Raw genomic sequence first — 12,007 nt, 5'->3', positions numbered from 1 at the left:
TGATGGCTTCTCTGTGCTCTTGCTCACAGCCTACCTGGAAGGGTAGCTCTGGGCACTGATGCGAATTGTTTCTAAAACGCCACAGGCTCGCAGTTGCTGGACGATTCGTTTGGAGTCAAACCTTGAAGCAATTTTACAACGGGTTCAGGCCTTACAGTCAGCCACTGAACATCCCAGAACATGTGCAGCTGGGAGGCCTGGACTTCCGGATCATGGACAGCAGGGTCCAGCCCAGTTGCCCCTTCACCCTCAACTCACCCACAGAGTGCCAGGCACACTGCAGATCTACAGAAATATCTACAGAATGTTTTAATGTGAAACAATCTGGAAGCTGGGGGTGTAGGTAGGTGTGGGAAGGAGCTCCGACTGAGGGAGGTGAGGGGAAAACGGCCACTTTGTGGGGGAAAACACCTGGATTGAACTTCAGTGACAACCAGGTAAAAAGAGATGCATGCATCCAATGGAGGCAGGCCCTTTACAAAACACCCTACGGTGGCTTACTTAGGACATAGGACTAACACTGTCGGGACCCACGGATGCTCTTAGCACCTCCACTGACAGCCTACTCTAAGGGCTCCTCTTTTAGCTCCAGTAGGCAAAAGGGACTTCCTGATTTACAGTCATTGGTTAGGGGCTTTTACTCCAGGACCCCAAAGAACACATCTGATGTCTCATGTTACCTATCAGGGTGCCTCTGACCCTCACCCCACTCCTTCACAAGCACAGATGCCCCCTTAATCAAGCAGAAGGGTCCCGGTGTCTGATGAGACAATGATTTCAAACTCAGCCCCTTTGCTCAGCCCTGGAGTTTAGGTGGTTTCAGCAGAGAAGTCCCGCTAGCATATAAAAGGCAACACTGTCTGAATCATTAAAGAACTCAGAAACAGGATAAAGTTCATGAGGGATCTCAGCAAATTCCAAAATCACGGTCATTTGAGTGTGAAAAGGCTGCCACAGGCTCAGGTCTTTGAACACTTGGTCCCCAGCTGCAGCCTGTTTGGGAAGGTTATGGAATCTTTACGGGCGGGAGCTTTGCTGGAGCGAGCTCGTCGGTGGGGGAGTACTTAGAGAGTTTATAGCCTTGGCCCGTTTCCAGTTGCTCTCTCTGCTCCCGGCCTGTGAATAGAGCCATGAGATCTCATCTTCTTCCTCTGGCTGCCTGCTTTCCTGCCTCCTTCACCGTTGGGGGGTCTCCCTGGGGAACCCTTAGCTCAAATGGACTCTTCCTTCCTTAAGCTGCCATTGGCCATGGTAGGAAGCTGCTTCTGCAGGGCCTGACGAGATACTTACTCAAAGGGCAGCTTGCCGTCATTTGGCTTGATGCACCGGACATAGTGGGGTGTGGTGGCATTGAGGGTCTCCATGAGCAAGGACAGAGAGCTGCGGAACTAGGAAGCAGGACCAGAGGTCAGGGGTCGCTCTGTGATGATTTAATACTTAGATCAAGACAAATGAAGCTGATCAGTGAGAGGTCATTTTTAGGGCCGGAGAGATGGCTCAGTAGTTAAGAGTACTTGAGGCTCTATTGGAGGACCCGAGTTTTGTTCCCAGCAGCCCCATTAGGTGGTTCACAGATGCCTGCAACACTAACTCCATGGGACTGAACACCCTGTTTTGGCTTCTGTGAGTACCTGGGTACACTGTCCTCCTTTCTGATACACCCTGACCAGGTCCCCTGCAGCAGAGAACTAATGAACCATATGACTATGCACAGGTCGGGAAGGGCGCTGGGATGCGCTGACTTGGAGTTGGGTGTTTAACAGATGGATTGGAAGAAGCCTGGTGGACTGTGGGTCCCACAGGTGTCTGACTCCCCAGAGTATGGGCCCACTGTCAACCAGATCCCACCTCGCTCCCATGTACCTTGCTCCCTACTGTGGTCCGGAAGTGCTTGTTGTTTGGCTTGATGACCTGCTTTGCAGATTTAACTGTGATCATTGCTCCAAAGGGAGAAGACGCAACAGGGGTTTCTTGGAAAAAGGTGGCGCAGAGGTGAAACTGTAAGGAACAGAGAGGGATTTAATGTCCCCAAGTGTTGACTAACAGTCCTCACCAGCACCGACCAAATTCACAATCATAACGGCCATCTAAATGAGAGGGTCCAGAATGATAGCCCCAGCTACCTCCACAGCCAGAGCTCCATTGACTAGGTAGAGCCTCCTTGCTCGTGACACCCATGGCTTCCTTCCTGGGACTGGGAGAGAGGGGACAGCTGGGCAAGTGTCCGCATGCACGCACTGGCTCCAGCTGACAGAAGAGACATCTACTCCCCCTGCTGAGCTCTTTGGCTCGGCTAGACTCTTTTCTCAGCCATTCACCCCTTCCTGCAGACCTACTCCAGAGTCAAGGCTGTGACAGTGTCTTCCAGCCACGCCCTGCTCACAATGCTGAACCCACACACCTACATCCATGTTTATATGTAGATGTGTTTATGTATATTGTGTGTTTGTGTGCGAAGGTGCATGTATGCAAGAATACACATGCGTACAGAAGCCAAAGGACAACCTTAGGCTTGGAGCTTACCCAAATCGGAATATGGGAAGACCAGGAAGTCCATTTCCATCCCCCTACCTGCTGGGGTTACATACATGTGTGTACCACTGTCCTCGGCTGTTTTTACATGGTTCTGGGGCTCAGACTCAGGTTCTCACTTGAGTGCATGGCAAGCACTTACTGAGTTAGCTTCTCAGACCCTTGTATGTTTTGAGGCAGGGTCTAACTATGTAGCTCAGGCTGGCCTAGACCTTGTTGTTAATGTATAGCCCAGGCTGGCCTTTGTCCTGCCTCTGTTCTCTTCTCTCTATTTGCTCCTCTTTTGAGGCAGCCATAGTCTGCTGTGCGTCCATCTGTTAGCTCAGCAGACAGAGCCACTGTGCATCTTCTAGACAAGACATGGGGTAAGCCTGGGGCTGAGCAAATAACCAGCAAATTAAGTCCACTAATTCTGTCACAATATGCGGTCCGTGCCAACACTGTGGTGTGGGAGAATTGTCTGTATTCTGTCAATCATGTATTTTAATAAAACGCTGATTGGCCAGGCAGGAAGTATAGGTGGGTCAACCAGACAGGAAGTAGAGGCGGGGCAATGAGAACAGGAATATTCTGGGAAACAGAAAGCTCCCTCCGCCACTCCAGCACAGACCACCAAAGCAGCAACATGTAAGCTGACAACTGAAAAAGGTACTGAGCCATGTGCTAACGTAGATAAAGATAATGGGGTAACATAAGTTATGAGCTAATAAGTAGCCTGACCTAATGGGCCAATCAGCTTTATAACTTATAGAGATCTCTGTGTGATTGATTTTCTCTGGGACTTGCCAGTTGTGGGGTACCAGGCAGGACAGGTACCCCAACAAGCCGGCCCCTCATGTTACAACACTGAATGCTCTTCTGGGAGACACTCTGATGAGTGTGGCCGTCCTCAAATGGCATGTGTTTATGACCATCAGTGCAAGTGCCTGGGCTCATTTAGGAAACTGTCAAAAGCCTCGAGCATTTTAAACAGTGGATTGGATCTTCTAGAAGAGGGAAATACATATAGATCACATTATTATAAATCAAAGGCTTATCTATGAAATACCTTCTACTCAAGGTTTTATAAGGAGATATCTGAGTGGGAAGAAATGGCCACAGTCATTCATATGGAGATAGTGTTCATCACACAGAGCAGTGGATTTGAGGACCTACTACCTAGGCTACACTTTCTTCTGCCATCTCCACATTTAGTTTGGTTTTCTTTCTTTTGGGGGGTGTGTGTGTGTGTGTGTGTGTGTGTGTGTGTGTGTGTGTGATGTTGGGTGTGTTCTTCAGTCATCCTTTGGCTTATATTTTGGGACAAGATCTCTCTCTGACTGGGAACTTACCAACTTGGCCATTCTGGCTGGTCAGCTAGCTCCAGAGATCTGCCTGTCTGCCTCCCGAGTGCTGGAAGCAGCTTTTCTGGTGTCGGTGCTGAGGATCAAACCTAAGTCCTCATGCTTGTGATGCGGACATTTTACTGACTGATAGCTCCTTGTTTTGGTTTTCTTTGAATGCTGTAGGTACCTCACACTGCTTGTTTTTGTGCTAAGAGATTTGGCTTCCTCTAGACTATGGAAGCCTCTGGAAAGACTTGTTCATCAGGCACATTCACTGCCCTGTGCCCAGAAGTGAGAATGGGGCCTTACCCATCCCTTTGTGTAAACGAAGGAGTCAAATGTGAGGTGTGCTTTCCAAAGCTGCCGTGTTTGCTGTTTTCCTTCTGTCATCTGCATGATGACCACATGTATAAACTTTACAATGCTTTCAGATACAAATGTGTAGAGGTCGGATTATACAGGTCATATCCCTACATGGTATGGGAGTCAAAATTCTGAGCCACCCGGCAAGGCACAATTTGCACCTTCCACACAGAAGGTGGTCACCTAGCCTTTGATGTGAGACAACCTGATGCCATCCAAAGCAAGAGGTCAGGACATGCTAATGTCATTCTTCTCCTTCTATTGTAATTTAGCAGGTCACCTAGAGAAGTAGTGATTTTCAGCCTACATGACAGAGCAGGCATAGTTGTGGACATGACCTAAGTCATTCTCCCTGCTACCTAGGAAACAGAATGCTAATGAACTTCCCTCTCAGTTTACCTTTTGATATAAAAGGTGTTTGGATAATAAATGCGGGTGATGTTCAGGTTTTGAATGAGCCTGAGACTCCCTGCTGATATTGCCGTGTGAACTGTGCCTCAATTATTCCCACGCCTCCACTCTGGTAGGAGAAATAGTTTAGGTCTAGGCTGGTCCTGGGCCCCGACAAGAATGGACTTTAGCTCCAGCTCTAAAACACATAAAATGTGGTATGTGTATATTCAGCCATGAAAAAAAAAATGAAATAAAAACCAGCTGCAAGCGGCTGTGACCCAGCAGTCCCTCTCTCTCCAATCCAACCCCTTCTCAAATCAGCGACACCTCTGGGGTCCCTGCCAACCTTGCTTGCTCTGAGGATTTCAACCAGCATGTCATAGACGGTGTCTCTGTTCTTCTCCAGGAAGCCTTCACACTGGTACTCCACCTGTGGAGAGAGAGGCCGGTCACCCCAGAGGCCAGCATGTACTGTAGCATTGAGCTACACTCCAGACTCCCTCTGTGTGTGTGTGTGTGTGTGCGCGTGCGTATGCAGTCTGTGTGTTGTAAGGTCTCAGGCAGTGCATATATATCCAGAAATGACCTCAATCTGGACATAGAAGGATTTCTGGTGGTTAGATGAAAGCCAGCATTCCTCAGGAATTTGTGAAACATGTCTGTTCCCTAAAAGGAGCAATTTCCCTTGCTTCTGGCAGAAGGGACACATGACTTCATTGATCTATGGTCACTATCAGCATGTCAAACCTCATGTTAGCCTCCAAGCTAAGTACTTGCAATCCCATGCATCCCACACCCCCAGGCCTGCTCCGGCTCGCAGGTTTCCCTCCCCAGCTATTCTCTACCATCCCTTCTCTTGCTCTCTTGCTATCTGGCTGTTCTCTTGCTATCTCCACTACTCTCTCCTGCTAGTCTTCCTTCTCTTGGCGTTATCCCGGGCCGTGTCCTATCTGCTTCTTTTACTCTCTGCTCTGGACTCTGCCAGGTGCTCCTGAGCATCAGAGATCAATCTGTCCCTAATTCCCCAAGGATAATGGAATTGCGACTATGTGTCACATGATGACTGATTTCTTCCTTCCTTCCTTCCTTCCTTCCTTCCTTCCTTCCTTCCTTCCTTCCTTCTTTCCTTCCTTCCTTCTTCCTCCCTCCCTCCCTTCCTTTCCTTCTTTCTTTTTTCCTCTTATACAAAGGGTTCAGGAGGAGGTTCAACTTGTAGGGTGAGCTTGTAGGGCAAGCACTGTACTAACTTATCTCCCCAGTTCCCCTCACTGGGCCTTGAATCCAGCCACACCAGAGAAGTCCTGTCCTGGACAAGGCTCATTGGTCTTTACTGTACCTTGTCAGCGAAATGCTGGATGATGAAGGATGTGTTTGACATTCTAGGCTTTTCGAATAAAGAGTTCTTGTTGACAAAATTGTTGTACAGCTTTTGAAGCCAGTTTTCATCGGTTCCATGAGGCAACTGGAAGAGAAGGCAAAGGCAAATTCTAGTAAAGAAACGAGATGAAAAATGGCTAGCGGGAGGAAAGAGGCGGGGAAAGAGGCGGATGGGAGGGGGTTGTCTGCTGCCTCAGGGAGCCCTCCAAGGCAGAGGCCCTTCTTCCTCTGAGCAGTTCTAAGTATTCATCTGCCTTTGACCTTAATCTTTATAGAGATCTATCTTTTATTATGGACAGATAATAATAGTGGTAATATATGAAATATTTATCGCAATATTTAAATGGCTATGCCAGTGTCCCTTTAGACAGGAAACGGTCATGGCATGACTTAGGCCTTGTGTAATGCAGAATAGGCAGTATCTTATTCTTCTTCTCACAGAAGGCTCACAGTTCAAGGCTGACTCCACTCTGAGCGACAGGAAAGACAGCACCAGGTGTATGTCTTCCCTACCCCATCTCAAAGAAAATAAATTTTGGTTTTTCTGTCTCCCAGAACCAAGATTCAGCTAAGCTCCTTGAAAAACCTGTTTTTAATGCTGGCATTTAAACACTACTGGGTAAATTCAACCCAAACAGAGAGAATTCAATACCCCATTATGTCTCAATGACTTCCAGGTCATCTCAGGAAACACTTCAGTACTTACAAATACTCAGAGTCTACTTTGGCCTCTATACCCTAGAACATTCCAGAACACTGGCCGGATGCATGCAAGAGCTGGTGCACAGGTGTTACTCGGAAAAATGTTCAGGAAGAGCCACGAAAGCAAGTATTCCAGGAAGGAACCACCAAGAAGTCCTCACTACTATCTATAAAAATGTCGGCATGATGGATCCAAGGTATGGTTGAGGTAAGGGTTTTTAATTGTAGATCTGAGGGAAAGTATAGCCAGAGGCCTCTGGAGGAGTCCAGAGCAGGGAGAGAGAGTCGACTGAACACAGTCAGCAGACTGAACTGGGCCATGAGAGGAGAGAGAGAGAGAGAGAGAGAGAGAGAGAGAGAGAGAGAAGAGGACCAAGTGAGGGGGCCAAAAGAGGGCGTGACCAAAATGGCAGGGTTGTATGGAAATGAGGAGCTGAGGGGAAGGGCAGCACACCAGCTGAAGAAGTTTAGGGTAGAGGACAGGAGGAGACAGCTGTGAGGAGCCACAGGTACTGAGGGAGCCTGGAGGCCAGGGCGCGATTTGGCACGCTGACAGACACCACAGTTAGTCACTTCTTTTGGACTCAACATATTGCATTATTATTTTTAAGCCAATAAATCTTTGGGGGAGAAATGGCTGCCCAAGTGTCATAAGTAAGCCCCATTCACACTCTCCTGGGGATTATTTGTTCTTGAGGCACACGCTAGACTGGCCCACCTTTAGGTTGCTCCTCCCAAAGGGCAAAAATAACAAGATAACTCCTAGAGATTCTCTAGAATCAGATGGTGTTGACTTTTGGCTCCCTCTCCCAGTGACTCACGAGAACCAGGAAGAAGGAAGCTTTGTCACTATTGTTAGCAGTTAGCACAGGGTGGAGTCAGTCACTGCCTGCCTGTACATCTGTCTGGCCGCTGGCCTCAAAGACACCCGCTTGCTGGGTGTTGCCCTACGGATTGTGTGTCAGACCCTGGTAGGTCTTGAACTCAGGGCAAATGGCAACCGAGATGCTTATTTATCACGTCAAAGCAGACTCTGGCTGCCAATCTCCCTTAGTTCCTACTCACTAGTACCTGTGACAGGGTCACCCTCAACCTCTCCAGCTCCTGAGCTTCACTGCCCTTCCCCCAGTAGCTTTCTCCTATATAACCCAGACATTTTTTGTTGCATGCCCTGCCTCTCGGTCCTCAGCTCCTTCCTCACCCCACTCTCTCTTCTTTTCTCCTCTTTTGACGCCCCCCACTTCTCCTCCCATGGTCCAGTTCAGTCTGGCCCCTTCAGATGCCTCTGGCGGTTCTCTCTGTCATATTTACAATAAATGTCTCTACCATGCCTATGAGGGTCATGTTCTCATTGATTTTCATTCACACTCAAGCACATGCATGAGCTAAGGGTGAGAGGGTCCCGGGCCCCAGGACTCTGGGTCCACTTTCGTATCTCAGAGTTACCATCCCACCGAATGGGTAAGATGTCCCGACTTTCCAGATATGGATCCAAGAAGCCCACTGTGTGGTGTGTGCGTGAAGCCAGCTACTTTGAAAGTTACCAAGCATTCTTCATCCAGCAACTCCAAAATGCCCATTTTTGCTTCAATGAGGTCAATAACAGGTTGATTGTCATAGAAGTCTATCAGAGTCCAAGGGATGTCTTCCTTCATATATTCTTCTTGCTCAAGTTTAAAGACATGCTGGAGATCCCAAAGATAAATCAAAATTAAATATCATCAAAGAGTGTATATGAAGGGCAGGATCAAGCCTGAGAGACGCAGAGAAGATCTGACTTGTGGTCAGGAAGGCCCTGGAACACTGACCCTCCCCTTCCCAGGGATAGGGTCATTGAGCCTTTCTCATGAGTCTGCCTGTCACACCGAAACCAGCCTGAGTAGATTCACCACTTCTGGTGTTTCAGGAGTGAAACATGGGCCACCATGTGTCACCACCAACACAGCTCCCTGAGTCCTTTTTGCTGTGGCTGTGGGCCACTGGGGCTCACTAAGGAGAACCAGCCTCCTTAGTCTGGAGCAGCTCAGCCAGGGCAAGGCAGCCATGGCTACATGGTCAGTGTCCAAATCCTAAACTCGCATCCAGGGTGTCGAGGAGGCTTCCCTGGGACCTGGCTCCGGTTCCTCCTGGAGGAGGAAGGAACCAGGTGACAGATGGGGAGGAAAACTTCACAAGCTGGCTCAAGAAAGAAGCTGAAGATGGATGGACGGGGATGCAGTTTCAAGATGCAGCCACAAAGTGGCACAGGAACTCCCTGTATAACTCATCTGTCTGGCTGCCCAGGCAGGCAGCCATGAGTCGGGAATCAGAACTGCCCCTCGCTGGCCCCGGGACGCCAAAGCGCTACCTACCAGGTTAAACTGCTGCTGCAGCTTTTCGTTGGCGTAATTGATGCAGAACTGTTCAAAGCTGTTGACATCAAAGGTCTCAAAACTGAAACACAGTTGGTTGAACAAATTAAAACGAGAGCAGGCACTGGAGCTAGATGTTCATTAGCGTTTGCTAGTCTAACGATTCTGAATGTTAAACCTAGCAGTTTAACGACAACTATAAGACGCTGTGCTGCCGGCAAGTTTAAACTCCTTCAAAGCGGCTGGTCCCTAATAAAATGGCAGCCAGTTGATGAACTACCTTTTCCCCACCCTGGTTGTTCCCTGGAAGGAATCTGACTGCACATGACTCACCTTCCCCAAGCCAGGCATTACAGTAGGCCTGTCACATTTGGCATATCGTTTAATCTATACACCATGGGCGTCAGCATTAAGGACCTTGCTCTACAGAATGGGAAATCACTCAGGCAGTGATATCTGAGCTTTCAGTAGGAGGACACTTCTCTACCTTCTCCCTGACCATCCAGGGGACAGGCAGGACAATTCTGCCTTCCCAAGGCCGGCTTTCAGAGTTCCTGGAACAAAACTCTGAGGTCACTTAACAACCCAGCCCAGCAGGAAGCCACACACATCCCCGCCTTGTTTCCAGGCTTTAATGGCTGTTTCCAGGGTTACCTGGGAGTTGTAAACTCTAGAGCCTGGAGCTGCCAGGCAGGAGGCAGCAATGGGGGACTGGCTGGTTAGTGCCCAGCAGTGAGCCAGCCCCTTGGGTCCTGTGATAGACAGGATTGTCTTAAGGAACAGCCTCTCTTAGCTCTTGCCAGCTGTGGCCACGCCTGAAGCCAGGCCAGAACTTCCTATGAGCTGATCCCAAGAGGCTGCAGCAGTGGACACTTGGCTATGGTGTACACTAACTGAGTCCTCTGCCTGGCTAGGTGAGCGCCCTGCTGGGAGGAAGCCTGGAGTGCCACCTGCCTTTGTCTGTCCTGCCTCCTTTTGCTCTCAGCCTGCCTCAGGGGAAGGATTTATGTGACTTCTTGTTACACGTGAGGGTCAGAGTACAAGGGGCTGCAGCAAATGGTGCTGAAAAGGCAGCTTGACTCCCTATCCTCCACCCTCCTTGCCCTCTGCGACACACACAGACACACACACACAGACACACACACAGACACACACACAGACACACACACAGACACACACACACACACACACACACACACAGAGATACAAATACATCCCTGCACAGACACACAGATACATCCCCACACAGACACAGATACATCTCCGCGCACACACACACACATACACACACACCCAGACACAGACACACAAAAATATCCCTGCACACACACACACACACAGACACACACACACAGACACACAAATACATCCCTGCACAGACACACAGATACATCCCCACACAGACACAGATACAGATACATCTCCGCACACACACACACACACACATACACACACACCCAGACACAGACACACAAATACATCTCTGCACACACACACACACACAGACACACAAATACATCCCTGCACACAGACACACACACACAGACACACACACACAGACACACAGATACATCCCCACACAGACACAGACACAGATACATCCCTGCACAGACACACAGACACACACACACAGACACACACACACAGACACACACAGACAGACAGACAGACACACAGACACACCCCCCCACACACACACTTTTATTCCTCTCACAGAAGTCACCCTGACTCCTTCCTCGCCTCCTTCACCAGTAAAATGAGGTTGCAGAGGGCAAGGACCTTTCATTACACTGTGCCTGCAAGAACTCATTTGTTAGATAAAAGTATAAAATAAGGGACTAGGGAGATGGCTCTGCAGGTAACACTGTGTGCTGTCCTTGCAGTGAAACAGAGTTCAGCCCCCAGTGCCCATGTTGGGTGGTTCATAACCACCTCTGAGCTCCATGCCTGGAGATCTGACGCCCCCTTCTGGAGTCTATGGCCATCAGCACTCACACATGAACCAACCTACATCTAGACACACACACACACGCATAATTATAAAAATAAAATAAATCTTTATAAAAATGAAGAAATGTACTCCTAGAGTAAAAAGTCTGTTATTTTTAAAGACAAGTTCAAGAAAATACAACAATTACTTCCCACCTCAACGTAAGAATTTTAAATCAGGCTACTAATTCTTTCCAATTATCTTCATTTTTTTTTTCCTGGCTACTCAGATGGAGTAAATAATTTACTAGCCTATCCCAGCAGTGTATTAGTGTTTTCAAACTGTTGCTTTGTTTTAACTATGAGCCATGAGTAGTCACTGAAGATCTACATTAAACAGTAACTCCCCTCAGTAACAGGCATAGGAACAGCTGGCTTTCTACCTGGGTGAAAGTTCAAGGACAAAGCACTGTCTCCGTCCCTCCACTCTTTCTCTCTGTGGGCAGCAGCAGGAGTGTGAAGGCCCAGGCCCTTCCCTTTGGGTGGGGAAGAGCCCCCAGTTGGTGGAAACCACAATGCCTTTCATGGGACCAATCTTCCCAGTGTTCCTCCAAGAAGTCAGGTGTGGTCCTGGAGAGTGGCAGACACTGGGACATGAGTCAGTTGCTTGCTAGCAACAGGAAAGCTCCTTGGGTCCCTCTGCAGCAGTTCCCACCCTGCTTCCTATAAGCAGCTTCGGCAGGAGCTGGGCCCAGGATTCAGAAAAGCAGGATGGGGCAGAGAGAAGGATGAGACCAAACTCCAAAGTGACCCAAACATCGTGTTGTTTGAAGATGGGGTGGGGTGATTGAAGTAGGGGTGGAGTGACTGAAGAAGGGGTGGGGTGAGCCAGAGCTCTTACCGCCCAGGGAAGGATGGGAACGGGAATGTAGGTATGTGAGGGCAGGAGACAGGAGGCCAGGCAGACTGGGAGGATGCCCTAACCTGCATTTCCCTGGGGTGTTGGAGAAGTATACAGGACTCTGCAACTCATTG

At 48.9% G+C, this 12,007-nt stretch overlaps 1 protein-coding gene across 3 annotated transcripts in view; it reads right to left on the bottom strand.

Annotated features, from left to right (window-relative positions):
- Window positions 1-12,007, bottom strand: part of Myo5c (myosin VC) — an 82,465-nt gene that overhangs the window by 40,480 nt on the left and 29,978 nt on the right. For all 3 annotated transcript variants that reach the window (XM_085689393.2, XM_048423914.3, XM_085689392.2), the window contains exons 11-17: window positions 9,044-9,125; window positions 8,237-8,377; window positions 5,950-6,075; window positions 4,960-5,043; window positions 1,864-1,998; window positions 1,291-1,388; window positions 35-121 (exon numbers count right to left, since the gene is read on the bottom strand). In XM_085689393.2, the coding sequence (XP_085545519.2) occupies window positions 35-121; window positions 1,291-1,388; window positions 1,864-1,998; window positions 4,960-5,043; window positions 5,950-6,075; window positions 8,237-8,377; window positions 9,044-9,125 (753 nt within the window). The remainder of the gene's footprint in view (window positions 1-34; window positions 122-1,290; window positions 1,389-1,863; window positions 1,999-4,959; window positions 5,044-5,949; window positions 6,076-8,236; window positions 8,378-9,043; window positions 9,126-12,007) is intronic.

This window comes from Myodes glareolus, chromosome 4 (assembly GCF_982192425.1).
Source record: "Myodes glareolus chromosome 4, mMyoGla1.1, whole genome shotgun sequence".
In the NCBI taxonomy this organism is placed as follows: Eukaryota; Metazoa; Chordata; class Mammalia; order Rodentia; family Cricetidae; genus Myodes; species Myodes glareolus.
Note: the sequence above shows the minus strand (reverse complement) of the source record. Positions and strands in the feature narration are given on the sequence as shown.